At 35.7% G+C, this 14,986-nt stretch overlaps 2 protein-coding genes and 1 pseudogene across 3 annotated transcripts; 1 reads left to right on the top strand and 2 right to left on the bottom strand.

Annotated features, from left to right (window-relative positions):
- Nucleotides 1–803: 803 nt before the first annotated feature.
- On the bottom strand, nucleotides 804–2,829 carry LOC143536845 (triacylglycerol lipase OBL1-like). The gene is made up of 4 exons (XM_077030749.1): nucleotides 2,588–2,829; nucleotides 2,459–2,492; nucleotides 1,710–2,380; nucleotides 804–1,202 (listed from the first exon to the last, which is right to left on the bottom strand). Exons 1-4 carry the CDS (start codon nucleotides 2,654–2,656, stop codon nucleotides 954–956), a joined length of 1,023 nt encoding a protein of 340 aa, XP_076886864.1. The 5' UTR covers nucleotides 2,657–2,829; the 3' UTR covers nucleotides 804–953.
- A 2,627-nt stretch (nucleotides 2,830–5,456) lies between these two features.
- On the top strand, nucleotides 5,457–8,972 carry LOC143536867 (protein STRUBBELIG-RECEPTOR FAMILY 6-like; annotated as a pseudogene). The gene is made up of 15 exons (XR_013135949.1): nucleotides 5,457–5,599; nucleotides 5,722–5,854; nucleotides 5,942–6,013; nucleotides 6,099–6,167; nucleotides 6,268–6,339; nucleotides 6,413–6,484; nucleotides 6,571–6,642; nucleotides 6,709–6,774; nucleotides 6,865–6,927; nucleotides 7,010–7,631; nucleotides 7,706–7,977; nucleotides 8,056–8,188; nucleotides 8,255–8,372; nucleotides 8,458–8,614; nucleotides 8,694–8,972. The product of XR_013135949.1 is annotated as a protein STRUBBELIG-RECEPTOR FAMILY 6-like (transcript).
- A 569-nt stretch (nucleotides 8,973–9,541) lies between these two features.
- On the bottom strand, nucleotides 9,542–12,452 carry LOC143536866 (O-fucosyltransferase 36-like). The gene is made up of 3 exons (XM_077030767.1): nucleotides 11,211–12,452; nucleotides 10,888–11,137; nucleotides 9,542–9,970 (listed from the first exon to the last, which is right to left on the bottom strand). Exons 1-3 carry the CDS (start codon nucleotides 12,440–12,442, stop codon nucleotides 9,794–9,796), a joined length of 1,659 nt encoding a protein of 552 aa, XP_076886882.1. The 5' UTR covers nucleotides 12,443–12,452; the 3' UTR covers nucleotides 9,542–9,793.
- Nucleotides 12,453–14,986: the final 2,534 nt, after the last annotated feature.

Raw genomic sequence — 14,986 nt, 5'->3', positions numbered from 1 at the left:
GCTATAATTTATAAGCAGTTCATTCCACTTCAAAGATTAAGAAAACCATCTAAACATTAATGTTGGGTAAGAATTCCATTCCTTGAAACCTCAATCAATGTCAGATTATTTATAATGTTTTCTGATGTGTTTCTCAGAAAAAAAAAGGAATTTCTTCATGATATATAAAACATGATCTTGGGGTTACTATATATTTGTTGCCCTTTCATTCTAATATTATGAGGAAATCAATAACTAAGTGCCTTTTTTTGTGTGCCATTTATCAAGTCATGAATAAGGTTAATCACTCAATCCTCTTTTATGCTCTTTTACGTCACACGAATTATTTTCTTTAAATCTCATCCATTACACTTTTTTGCTGCAATAACATCATGTTAAATAGTTTGATTTGTTCATTTTAACAATGATATATCACCTATAGTTTTTTTATATTGTATTTATTCATTTTATAATTTTTGTATTGGTAGCTTTATAATTTGACTTTTATTTGCACTTAGATGTACCATTCATAGTCCTCATTTTCTTGATAAAAACATAAATGGGCCAACTCAATATTTAGTGTTTCTGATCCTTTTATTTCTTGAGTGCTTCTATAGTAAGCATTTTCTCTTCTAGTTAGTTATATGTTAGATCATAGACATGTATACATAGGGTGTGTCTGGGATTGCTTATTTTGAGCAACTTATGACTTATTGTGAGGGGATAAGTTAATAAGTTACAAAATTGTAACTTATTAACTTATGTGAAAAGTTACAAGGAGGTAAAAATAACATCCCAAACACTCCCCTATACAAAGACAAGTATTTCCATTATGATGCTTCCAGACACACATAGGATGTTCTACATGCATATGCAACAAGAAGAAAACATGTAAGGGCGACTAGACTACATAAAGAAAACAGACACAAAAAGTCCATAACATACAAAACAACAAGTTGAAGAAGGAAATAGATTTACATGTGAATATGTTTTTGAGTTCCAAGTCTTATGGAATTAACATAATTAGGAGTGGCATGAGCCGAAAGCCCAGGAATCGCCAAACCTATGACCCGCATCAGTAGTCCTTCCCAAGACTCCTTGTATCCCGGCCCATACATCATTCCCATTCCAATACCTCTCACCAATTCCCATACCGCATTCAGATACTCCGGAATCAGGTACAACAACCCAAAGTAGTTCCTGTTTGGTTCTTCATCCACTTTCTTCATTTATTTAACAACAATAAAGACATTATTATTATTATTATTATTATTACTATTACGCCCTGCTTGCGGTGCGCACATATAATGTATATATGTGTGAACCCTTGGGTGGGCAAAAGTAAAATTGCACTAATTTTGACGTTATTTTACTAATCTCGTGAAAATAACGTTAAAAGTGGCGGAAGGTTAATCAGGCATCATGTGGTGGCGTTGATAGCCGAAAGACAACGGTACATGCACCAATCAGCCGGTGTCCCGATGATTGTGTCTTATGTGTCTTATGTCTAAGGCTTGATGCAAAACTACTATCGAGCCGGGGGTCTCACCGGAAGCAGCCTCTCTATCCCTATGGGGTTGAGGTAAGGTTGTCTACATCTTACCCTCCTCAGACCCTACCATAGCTTTGCTATTGGTGGGATATACTGAGTACGATGATGATGATGATGATGATGATTATCATTGTTTTCATCGTTTAACATAAAGAAGAAACGCGAATAATGAACTTACTTTCTGGACATAAAAGCTATCATAGTAGAGGCACACCCCGAAATGCTTATATAAGAATGTTTTGTCATCATAAGGCAACCTTGGAACAAGGTCATTGCAGTAAACCATTCTATAATATCTAGGATTAGGTTGTTGTAACTTTGATTCCACATACCTCCCTAGTTCCCTGTTCCCGACTCTCGGCTGTCCAAACGTGTGCACACCTAACAACCTCTGTAAAACAGCCTCCTCTTCATGCAACAGGAGCACTGTCGGGAATAATATGGCAAGGGCCCCACCCAGGCTATGCCCGGTCACCATAAACTTTGCATTCTTATGCTCCTCAAGTAAGCTCTTTAGCTTGCTCCTCACAACAAAATATGCACTCGTCTCCACCATAAACGGATAAACATTCTTGTCACTTTGATTGTTGGTTACACTTTGATTGTCGGTTAGTTGAAGAAGTTGCTGGAAGGAATCCGTGTTTGTTCTGTTCCCGAGACCCAAGGCTTCCAGAAACCCCATGTGGACTTTTCCTAGGTTTGGGATCTCGTACCAGGAGTAATCAAAATCGGTAATCCAGTCATCGGCATCAAATGGCTCGGTCCCTCTGAAACTAATCACAATCAAATTTGCGTCTCTTGGCTTGTCACAGAATATGAACACTTGGGTTGATCTCTCCTCCTGAAACTCTGCAGCCCGAGTCCAACATATAATTAACGATATTGTCAATGATAAACTATTTAACAAATGAATTGGATGTTCCATACCGTTCCAACAGTTGTAGAAGTCGACAAAATGCATCTGTTAAGCAGCAAACATGAATGTATACAGTTAGCATCTAGATAATATAATCTAACTTATATGAACAAGTAGATTAAAGTAGGAAACTAGCTAGCCTTCCAGTGTAGATTGACAACATTCTGAATAACAGTAGCATTCTCGTAAGCCAATTTAGAAGCCATCATACAGAGGTCCAAAAGTGACTTGTTCCCAGGTTCTAACTCGATAAAAGCATCAGTAGCCTCCAGGTTGATTCTGCCGTCAATATGTCCAATTGTGCTAATAAATGTAGCTGACCCTCTTTCTGGAATTAATATCTTTCCTGCAGATATTCTCGACACATTAACATTGCATCATATAATTTTCTTTTTCTCATTTCCATGGCATGTTAGCTGTTATCACAAATTTCAACATAAAGTTGTTCACGTGTCATGGTTTGGATCATAGATAATCTTGCATAGGGGCTGATCAAGGTATGAAATATTGTGAGTTTAGAATCGACCTCTGATTTCTTCATTGTTCATTTATGATTTTGTGTATTTTAATTATATTTTTTTTTTCTTTTCTGATGTTGAAGCTAGAGGTAAACAATATATCTCAGATTTCTAGAAGAGTGTATCTATATCAATGGGGGGATTTCACTATTCAGCCTCACTTTTTGATTAAAACGAGATGTTGAATTTAATATGTGCATACCACTTGCTCGATGAAATGCTGGAGGTGTTTACTAAAAAAGGTAGAAGATACAGATTTGTAATGTTTGCTTTACTCGTCACAATATTCTTCTTCATATTTGAAAACGACCTAAACCCCGCCCAATGGTATGCTAATGGTAAATGAGGAGCATCAGCATAACTATGATCAGCAACTTAAATTGATTTATTAACTAGCAAACAATTGAGTAGCAAATGGAAGAAGCCTTGGTTGAGGGAGAGCAAGTTTATTAGAAAGTCGACAAGGTAACCGAACCATGACAATCGACACTATGATCACCAACCGATGGTCATAAGAATCAGTGGTGTGGAGGAATTTAGCAGCGCTGGCTTGGTTGTTGGATACCTAACGAGGTCGGTGATTCCGCCATTGCCTGGCTGCACTATCAGGTGCCTATAATTATTATTTTCTTCGGATGCTATTTAACTTTATTATTATTATTATTATTATTCTTGTAGAAGCTATAGATGCTATTTAACTTTATTATTATTGCAGTTGTAGTTGTAGTTGTGACACCATCTTATCTTCCTTAACAAATAGATAAACCAACCTCTTTCCTTCCTTTCCTTTCCTTCTCACTCTACAAAACCTAAAAAATTGGAGTATTATTTTTACTTTATTTATATTTTGAAGAAATATAATATAAACAGAAAAATAGATAAAAGCCCAGCCCAATTGCTTAAACAGCCCCCCGGCCCACAATGAATAAGTCACTCCCTCCTAAATCTAATTGTTATTTTTAGAAACCGAGAATCGAATAGGAACCGGTTTCGGTATGGTCAACACAGGGTCAAAACCGGGGCCAGAAGGAATCAGTTTTGGGTATAGTCAACAAAAGTCAAAACCGGATCATATAGTAACCGGTTCTAGGTATATTTGACCGGGACCAAATAGAGGTGGAACCGATTCCGACGGGTACACATCCGGGAGAAACCCAAAACCAAGCCGTACCCACGGGTTGAGTACGGGTAAGAACCGGATGCCGGTCAGGTCCGAAACCATGTATTTTATACACCTCTAGGCTCTAATTCTAGTTCGCTTGGGCTTTCTAATTACAGACAGAGTTGCTTCTTTTAAGTTCAGAAATTATCAAAACAATGTACCATAAATATATTTCTTGTATAGTTGACGAACCGTCACAATTAAAGTTGTAGTTGACAATTGTGTGTCGACAGTTATCTAGTTACATAAGCGAAAAGCGTCATCATCAGAGACGTCTAATTACCAATTGTCATTGACTACCGATCCCCAGTAATGATATGTTATCACTAATATATATAGGGTGGGTAAACAAGAAAACCAAGCAAAAGAGCCGTAACAAAACCGAACCATACTTGAAGCCGATGGTTCAATTGAACTTTAGAATTGCGATGCAAGCTTTATTAAATTTTTTGAAGCCTCTTTTGAATGAGGCAAATCATAGCAATTTTGATTAAACAGCTACGTACGGTATGTTTAGGCATCCCACATTGATGGATCGAAAATCATCAAGTAAAAGTTGTATTCTCATAAATGAAGCAAGTGTGTGTTATTGAAATCAAGTTGGGTCAAATAAAATTAATATTTAATATAATGGAATAGAAGGGGAGCTAGCTAGCTATGGCTTGCATTGCAATTGCAGGATGTGATTTCTAACACGTTACTCTTCTTTCCTTCCTTCCTTCCTTTATAACACCATTAACCAACCCTATCATTTCATTTTACCATATCTTTATTGTCTTATTCAAAATATATGCTAAAGGTTTTAAATGTGTACAACTTTAACAACATAACACAAACCAAGCTGCCTCGGCTAGACTTGTTTAAAAACAAGTATTTTTTTTTCAAGAGAGCCACATGCATTTGAAACAATCCTACTTACTAGTTACTAGTCTATAGTTGTCTCACTTACCTTGCGTGTCATCGCGTGAGTGAGAGTGTGTTCTTCATGTTTACATGCTTGATTAATTTCATATCCATTTTCGAAAATGCATTTCGAAACTAATCATAATCATAATCATAATCATATTCATCCAAATTAGTAAATACAAAGTTATAGTAATTACCAATATCAATCAATTCCTTAATGAAAATGATATTCCACCCACTTTGATTTTTTATTTTTATTAGTACACGTATCAACAAACAAATATATATATATATATATATATCATATGATATGTTACTTAATGATAATAAATATATAAATATAGGGAGGAGATCGAGTTTACATATTTGTGTTGCTTTGGTGCCTGCCAGCTTTCTGCTCCCATAGAGTAGAGTAGAATAGAATAGAATGAAGACTTATTATCTTGGCAAAACAGCAAATACTTGTCTTCCTGGTTCTCAGATGATGATGATGATGATGATGTTACTATTTGGCTTTCTTGTATTGGCTCCAGCCTTAATTAATGGTGACACAGATCCATCTGATGGTTTGTATTTACTTTTTCCTTTTTCCTTTTTTTTTTTTGGGGGGGGGGGGGGGGGCAGACTAAAAACATGATGATATAATTCTTCTAATTCTAATTAAGTTGAATATATATCTTGTGTGCAGCCTCTGCTCTTAGAGTCATGTATCAAAGCTTGAACTCCCCTGGGCAGTTGACCAAATGGACCTCAAATGGTGGGGATCCATGTGGAGACAATTGGAAAGGTGTCAAGTGTTCAGGCTCAAGAGTCACACAAATGTATGTATGTATATAACATAACATGTGTTTGTTTGTTTGTTTCACTCACACATGTTTAACTAGTTTGTATTGTATATATTGTTTCAGCAACTTATCTGGTCTTGGGCTATCTGGTAATATAGGCTACCAGCTTACAAGTTTGACATCATTAACCACCTTGTAAGCTAGACAGACTCTGCTTATTCTGTAAAAGAAAGAAATATGTCATTCATGTTGTTTTTAATTTTTATATTTATATATGCAGTGATATAAGCAATAATAATAATCTTGGCAACCAGATACCTTATAACCTTCCTCCAAACTTGCAAACACTGTATGGCTCTTTCTACACCTTCCACTTTTCATTATTGAATATTGTTGCACTTGTCATGTGTTATATAAATAATAAATATAATAATAATCATGTAATGTGGAAATTTGGCTGGATGTGGTTTTAATGGCAACCTTCCTTATTCCATATCACTAATGACATCTCTTAAATACTTGTAAGTGAACTTAATTTGAACTGTTTTATTGTTATTTTAACATTGTATATGATTCCTCTTATTTTGTGACCAGAAATGTTGCACACAATCAAATTAATGGTGAATTGCAAGACATGTTTGCAAAACTCTCATCTCTATCCACACTGTAAACCTTCCATATCCTTTATTTTTTTTATTCATTTAAATATTTAAAATAATAGAGCATAAATACTGATCTATGTTATGCTTCAGGGATCTATCTTTTAATTCTATAGCGGGTAATCTTCCCGAGAGCTTCAGCTCACTGTCCAGTGCAACCGATATGTAAGTTCAATTTTTTACCTTATAATGGTAAATTAACCCTCAACTATTTTGCTTGTTATGATGCAGGTGTTTGCAGAACAATCAGTTTACGGGAACTATTGATGTCCTTGCTGATCTCCCCCTTAAAAACCTGTGAGCTAATATTATAATCCACTTTGCAACCGGATCATTTTGGTTTCTATAAAACAAACATATTAATTACCAACACGTTACATTTTACAGGAATGTTGCCAATAACAAATTCAGTGGTTGGGTTCCTAGTCAGTTAAAAAGCATAAATCTACAGTAAGCATCTGATTTGAAGTAGTATTATTATTATCTGTAATATTGTCCAACTTGGATGTTAAATTAATAATGTGCATACCAGAAAGGATGGTAACTCATGGAACTCAAGAACCGCACCTCCACCACCACCGGGTACACCAGCAACCCGAGGGAACAGGGGCTCACCTACCAATAATTCTAGTGATGGTGGCAAGAAATCCGGGGTCAACGGTGGAGCTATAGCAGGAATTGTGATATCGGTTTTGGTTGTTGGTGCAGTCATCGCATTCTTTTTATTAAAGAGAAAATCCAGAAAATCACATACAGACATTGAGGACCAACCTTTTGCTTCTCTTGCTTCACACCCACAAGATACAAAAAACTTGGATATTATATGAATTCCATTTCGATCTAACTGTTTTTGATCTCGTACAGAACTGAAGTCTGTTCAAGCTTCCTCAATGGCAAACACAAAAGCTTTTGAACTTCCATCTGCAATGACTCTTAAACCCCCACCCATCGAACGCCTTAAATCATTCGATGATTCCGAGAATGATTTCTCAGCAAAACCAGTGGTTCCCAAGAAAATAAGCGTAGCCCCAACGAATGTCGTGTCGTATTCAATAGCAGATCTCCAAATTGCTACTGATAGCTTTAGTGCTGATAACCTTATTGGTGAGGGGTCCACTGGTCGGGTTTTCCGTGCTCAGTTTGAAGACGGAAAGGTATAATGTTTTGAATTTCCCACGTTAATGTTTAACTTGTTACAGTACATGATATTGTATTTGTTTGTTTGTAGGTTGTTGCAGTAAAGAAAATAAAGTCATCAGCTGTAAGTGCAGGTGGTGAAAGTTTCATAGATATAGTTTCTGATATATCAAGGTTACGACATCCAAACGTGACAGAACTCATTGGGTATTGCTGTGAGCACGGGCAGCGCCTACTAGTTTATGAGTTTCTTAAAAATGGTTCACTCTATGATTTCCTGCACCTATCAGATGAATACAACAGCACGCCTTTAACATGGAATAACCGTGTGAAGATTGCTTTAGGGGCAGCACGCGCATTGGAGTAAGTTGGTGCTCTTTCTCTTATCTCTAACTGACACATTACTTTTATTTTTAACTTTTGTTCATTTTTTTCCTGAAGATATCTGCATGAAGTATGCTCGCCATCTGTTATTCATAAAAGTATAAAGTCGGCCAATATTTTGCTGGACTCAGAGCTGAATCCCCGTCTTTCTGACTGTGGTTTAGCAAGCCTTGTTCCAGATGCAGATCAGGTAATTGGGTCTTTTAGAAGTAACAAACAAGTAAGTTACTTATATGATTGGTTTTAACTGTTACAGGAATTGGACAATAGTGCCCCGGAGGTTTCCATGTCTGGCACTACACGATAAAAAGCGATGTATATGGTTTTGGTGTCACCATGTTGGAACTGCTAACGGGAAGAAAACCGTTTGATAGGTAATTTTATTTATGGCACAAGAGACATACTGACTTGTTTGCTTTATAACAAAAAAAAAAGAAATTGATTTGATGATTTGGACAGCTCAAGGATAAGATCAGAGCAGTCATTGGTGCGGTGGGCAACACCTCAGCTTCATGACATTGATGCCCTTGCCAAAATGGTTGATCCTGCATTGAAAGGACTGTATCCGGTTAAATCTCTGTCTCGGTTTGCAGATGTAATTGCTCTATGTGTACAGGTAGGTAATTTATATATGTTCATCTTAATCATACCCCAATATTATTATATGTTGTGTAACGAGTGGTTGATGATGTCAGCCTGAGCCTGAGTTTCGGCCGCCGATGTCTGAAGTGGTTGAGGCATTAGTTAGACTTGTTCAGAGGACAAACATGAGCAAGAGAACAGTTGGGAATGATGTTTCCCATCCATCTGAGCTTTGAACAGAATTTATGCTATTTATATTGTTGCTTTCAACTTGATTGTTGTAAAATAGAAAGCAAAACATGTTAGTGTTGTTTATACCAGCTGGATATTATTCACTTTACAAGTACAAATAATAAATGTTTTTTTTAGTTAAAAGGATATAATCACATCTCCACAACCACAACCACAACCACAATCAAGTATCAAAATCACACCGATTTCAATTTACAAGGTTATCAAACCCTGCATTCACTCATTTGTTTTTTTAGTGTTACGATTGTTCATGCGTGTTTTATAAGTGTTTGCAATCTTGATTGTGTTCTTAGTTCTTACGACTATCATAGTGGTGGTAGAAAGCGGGAGGTTACTAAGGTTGACATAGAATGTCGACCATGACCAAGTTACTAAGGTCATCATAAAATGTCGACGATGACCAATGCAGACAATGATAATATATGGCTTTAAGGTGGCTTTGCTTTGCAATGAAAATAATAATAATAAAACTAAACCGTCACTTCAGGGTTATATACAAGAGAAAATCACCAAAGTGATCGTTTTTCTATAACGCAATAACTAATTGATTATGGGGATGTATCACGTTATATGAGCAGTTCAAAGACAGCTTGAATTTTCTCATTTAAGATACAATATACTTTAAAACATCCCATCAACCAGTAGTTATAGGACATAGTTTAAAAATTAAAATCTTTTCAAAAACAGTATGCAAGTGGTACATGAAAACAAAAACTGATAAATCACACATAAAAAGTCACTATTTAGGATTTATAATACTTGTATCAGACAGAGCAAACTCTGCATATAGTCAAGATTCACATTGCTGCTGTGAGGTATGAAACCCAAACTTGTAATTGAATGAAAAAATGACTCTCAAGTGTACATCAAACCAAACAAAACCAAACAGCAGCTTGCTCTAATTCTAACTCTAATTATAATACTGTCATCATATGTTACAATGTAACTTTTACTAACCCCTTTATTCATCCCCTGCAATGAAATTTGGGACTTCACCCTCACAGAGGTACTCATCACATACTGATGCTGTTCCCCAGCCTCTGCGTAACCGAAGAATATCCTCTGTGAATGTTGATCCCGGAGCTCCGATAAAAACAGCAGATAAAGCAGAAATAGTCTTATCAAGCATAGCTTCCACCTTCATATAGATAATTACAAAAAAAATGAAACTTAATAGGATGCCAAGAAAAGCACAATTCACTAACCCTCACAAGAAATACAAGAATTAAAAAATCTGACAGTTACTTTTTGCACATTACTAACCATTATTTCATATTTCCAGCTTTGACTTTAGTCTGCCCATGTCATGTCAAATGTTGAAAGTCTATTGAATGTATTCTTATTTAGGCCATGAAGTAATCTGTTTTGTATGTAGTAGAACACTAGAGGCTAGTATATGCGATTGATATGGATTTAGTTCAAGACTTTCCAACAATTTCTCTTTTTGCAAAAGTTAGGCTGTGATTTTAATCTAACAACACGATTTGATGCAAAAGGTAAGAAAGGTAAGAATAGTTGATTACAAAGAAAGATTAATACAATGCAATGAAGGATTTCTGAAACATTATATGTTGGATTGAAAAAAAGTAAAAAGGTAAGATGTTAAAAGGTTCGATTTTGACATATGTTCAGGAATGAGCAGGGTGTAAATCTTATAGGAGCTCAGAATGAGTGTTTAAAAACAAACGCAAGGTTAAATGTATAAAATAATCCTGCATTCATGGATGTAAATCTTATAGGATCGCACTGACTTTTAGTCAAACCAATGTTGTATATTTTAAACCATCGTATTTAGCTGAATCATAAGTGTACGGAACTGTTTGAACTTTGAAGTGGTAAAAAGCTACCATGTAACTGGAAAACTTAACATAAAATGCATAAGCACATGTCATCAGAGCAGCTTTCAAAACACTAGTTTAATGAAAGAAGCATATTCTAGTCTTGATCGGCAGGCAATGATAAAAGATATACTACTTAGTGGCCACGAGACAACTACTAATCCCCTATAAAAACCAATCAATATCATGAACAGAAAAAAAGGTTTGTTAAACTGACCTGTGAATCTCCATCAAGTTTCTTTCTATATAATAAAGCATCCCACTTTTCAGCTGAATTGCGAGCTGGCCGTGTAACGAGTGGCACAGTCTTCCCATTAAGTGTAACCAATGACTGCAGCAACCCAGTTTCACTCTCTGCAGCATCTGTAGAAAGATATATGACTGGCACATTGGCTCTTTCAACAATACGACTAATACATTCTGCAGCTTGCGGAATTGGGAAAAAACAGCTTGGATTCTTGGCATTGCTACAATATATATGAAACCTAGTTATACAAACACATTTTGCAAAACTAAGGATTCTCATAACTACATACATACCAAAACTTAAGAAACCCATGGCGCCGAAAGTGAAGTGCCACAAAGTTCTCTCCTAAGAAAGTTTGTATAAACCGTTGGGCGGTTAACAAGATCACACGACTAGGTTCGATCAAGGTCTGACAATTATGACCAATGGGGCCACCCGGCTGCATCACCCACTCCTTTTCCACATCAGCAAAGAAAACATCTCCGATGGCAAGAACATCATCATTCGTCGAGAACTTTTCAGTAACCTCGTGCACCGTTCTGTCCGTCGGCTTCTTCACATCCTCGGTCCACACAATCTTAAGCTCATTCATGGTAACGCCTATCGCCTTTAACTTCTTCACATGTTCATCATCTACATAACACGGCTGCGGCAGGGAGAAGTAGCACAAAACTTTGTCTATATGCATGCGGTTCTTCTTACGATCGGCGAATTCCTCGAAGGTGAGCACGACTTCCCTGCCCAAACACTTGTTAATGTGATCGATATCAAGTACACGATTAAACTCGTAATCCACCTTAGCACTGGGAATGACCAAGACACGGTTAAGTAGTGCAGCAAAGAACATGTGCTTCTCTAAGCAGATCAAGTGGTTGGACATTTGACCGGAGGTGCAAATGGCGAAGAGATACTTGTCTTGGTTGGGGTTCCAGTCGATTTTCCGCAGCCCGGATAATTTATTGTGTTGTGTTTTGGTGCAAGCAGTAAAATTAGGGTTTGTGAGTTGTGGATCGAATTGATGAGAGGATAACAGGGCTTGCTGAATTTTGTTATTAAGTGAAAGCTGATCAGTAAGAGCAGATCTGAGAGAGGAGTTGTTGTTGGATGAGGATGATAATAAATGAATAAGGCGTGATTGCTGTTGTTTTAATAGGTATAAAGCTTGTAATTCGGATTCACGCATGGTGGTGGAGTGTTGGAGTGTTGGATCGGAGTCGGAGATGTTAGTAGAGAATAGGGATTTGAAATCATGGGCGGAGAATAAAATGTAAAAGAAGAGGATAATGATTGGGAGAGTGATTGCAAAGAGGTACCTTGTTCTTTTGTTGTGAAAGAGGAAGAGGAAGAGGAGGAGGAGGCTGCTGCTGCTGCTGCTGCGAATACTACTACTAGTGTTGTTAGTATGAGGGTTCTTGTTCAAGTGGTGTTCTTCATCATCATCGATCTGGAAGGTTGTTTGGTGTTGTTGATGGATTAAATGCCGGGTGTCTCCTTCTTCTTCGTCTGATTCTCCTCCTCGCGCCATTGTTTCAGAGATAGATCTAGTTAAGTTTAGTGTGTGTCCGCCGGTTACTTGAACAACAAAGACTGTACTGTACTTACTAAATCAACAATTGAAAAATATTTATTTAGGTCATTTTTTCATCAAAAAAAAAAAACAAAAAAAAAAACAAAAGAAGAAGAAGAAGAAGTAGATTACAAGATTTTAATATACGGCTGTTTTTTATTTTCTTTTTTTTCCTTTTTTTTATTTTTTTATTTTCTTTTTTTTTCCTTTTTTTTTATTTTAATTGCGCTTTACTATAAGTGTCTTTTTTTACGAGTTTAATACCAGTGTATACGACGCTAAAACAAGGCTTACAAATTTTAACACTCGACGCAGAAGGGTCACCTCTGCAGCGAAGAACATTATTGAATGAAAGTGAGTTGTTGAGTTTCAGAAAGATCCAATAATGGTTGGATTAGTCTGTAAGGGCCACCTCTTCATTATTTCGTTTCAAAGCTTATTCATATTCCTATTTCTGTAAAGGCATTGCCTTTGTCTGCATACTGATTGTTGGATTAATCCCGTTTGGTCCTGTTTGGAAAACTTCTGTTACTCTATGTTCAGAACCGATGACCGACCCGAACCCGAAGCCTGAAGTATACTGGAACCGAAGACTGGCCTGTTTATGGAGCATCGGTTCGGCTTCGGGTAATTTTCGGTTCGGGTCTCGGGTATTTTCAATCCAGCTCAGCTTTTGCACACCCTTACTTTTGACAAGTCTAAACTTGATGATGAAATACGAATCTGAAATTGATTGTTAATGAGATATGAATTGAATTGTTATTGAAAATGAATATCGATTAATTGACTATCCATTTTGAATTACTATGGAAGAATATTTTTTTGAATTTTGTGAATTTTGATTTTTAAAACACCACCTAAGACTTTTGAATCCAATGAACTTTTGTGTGTGTATGCTCTTGTACAAATGCATAATTATATGTATCACTAGAGTAATTGTTTGCATAACTAGCGTAGCTATTTAGTTATTACTAGATTATAATTTTGAATCACTGATAAATCTTTGTGTATGCCAGCGTATAACTAGCGTAATTATTTGCATAACTAGAGTATTTATGAATCATCGATTTGGAATTTGATGAAATTTTGCGTATGTATTGTAAACTAGCGTAATTGTTTGGATAACTAAAGTATTTATATGTATAAATAGAGTAATTATGTAACTAGATTCTTTGATTGAAATTATAACTAAAGTAAGTATCTTGTTTAACTAGAGTGATTATGAAACTAGATATATAAGTAGATTAATCTTTTGTTTAACTAAATTAATAAAAGGAGTAATTATTTTGTTATTTCAAGTGATCGAACAACTCTCTATTTACACTTTTGGCAACACAATCTTTCTCTCTTTGTTTCGTACACTTCGCACATATATGTTTTTTCAAACAATAATAACATATATAAATAGCATAGTAAAGTTTGTTTTTATTGGCAACTACAATGCATTAAAAACCTATACATTTGACAAACGTAAATTTAAACCATCTAATCAACTATAGCACGCTATACCCTTCCTTCATACGTATCGTTGAAAAAAAAAAAACTAGCTTTAATGACCAACCTAATTTTATGCTAACAGTTTAGGTTTAATTGAGTGAAAATGTGAAGCATATGATGTCAATTTTCACGACCTCAAATCAGCAAATTTTTACAAAGGAATACGTTTTTATTTAACTCATGTGATCTAAATAATTATAAAAATCAGTATAAATTTTGAAACATGACTTCCAAGTAAAACAATAATTATGCCCATCAATTATGCATTATTGGTTGATTAAGAAAAAAAAAATTGTATGTTTTTACTTGTTAATTCTGCCTATCAATCCTTCTATCATTTTTTTAGTCTTCTCTATGCAAGTGGTGGTGTTTTGGGGACCAAATCATATTGCTTATATTATAATTAGTCATAGTCAACTTAAAGTTAATCTCAACACAATTATTTGTTCGATTGAAGATGAAAGCCACCCTCCCACATTAACTGGTATCACAAGGTCTTCCGGTTGATCTAATCCTTCGGCCTTCACATGGACCAACATGTAACATTGTGTTATATCATGTTTTGTTTATCTAGCATAACATGTAACATTGGTTCGGTTAAGCGTTCATGTACCCTAACGAAGAATTCCATTTCCTTTTTTATTTTTATTTAACTGACATATATGTATTTGATTAAAAAATAATGTTTATATTGATACATAAGACAAACAAGTTGTGCTAGCCATATATCACACAATCGATCCTCCCAAGTGAAGAAACTTTATGAACGCGTGAAAAAAAATGTCAAAGCTTAAAAGCCGTCGTGCGTGTCTATAATACATAGGTGCTTCAATCTAGAACATATATGGTCCACTCCATTTACTACTTGAATTGACCAAATTATATCGTGTCGACCAATTTCATCACATGACTCAATGTTTAAACAACTATTTTATTTAATTGAATTCTAATTCAAATTTTCAAAGTAAAACTAGGCAATATGCAATGCATGGGCCTATATATATA

Source organism: Bidens hawaiensis, unplaced genomic scaffold (assembly GCF_021521415.1).
Source record: "Bidens hawaiensis isolate Kalapana, Puna unplaced genomic scaffold, B.hawaiensis_p1.1 tig00010929_1, whole genome shotgun sequence".
Lineage (NCBI taxonomy): Eukaryota > Viridiplantae > Streptophyta > Magnoliopsida > Asterales > Asteraceae > Bidens > Bidens hawaiensis.
This window is presented reverse-complemented; position numbering and strand designations above follow the sequence as displayed.

Excerpts from the sequence above, each read along its gene's own strand:
- LOC143536845 (XM_077030749.1), bottom strand. The coding sequence starts at position 2,656 with ATGATGGCTTCTAAATTGGCTTACGAGAATGCTACTGTTATTCAGAAT. Across the intron at positions 2,493-2,587 it reads TTGTCAATCTACACTGGAAG|ATGCATTTTGTCGACTTCTA; the intron begins GCTAGCTAGTTT and ends GCTGCTTAACAG. Across the intron at positions 1,203-1,709 it reads ATAGCTTTTATGTCCAGAAA|AAAGTGGATGAAGAACCAAA; the intron begins GTAAGTTCATTA and ends AAATAAATGAAG.
- LOC143536866 (XM_077030767.1), bottom strand. The coding sequence starts at position 12,442 with ATGGCGCGAGGAGGAGAATCAGACGAAGAAGAAGGAGACACCCGGCAT. Across the intron at positions 11,138-11,210 it reads CATGGGTTTCTTAAGTTTTG|CAATGCCAAGAATCCAAGCT; the intron begins GTATGTATGTAG and ends TATATATTGTAG. Across the intron at positions 9,971-10,887 it reads AACTTGATGGAGATTCACAG|GTGGAAGCTATGCTTGATAA; the intron begins GTCAGTTTAACA and ends ATCTATATGAAG.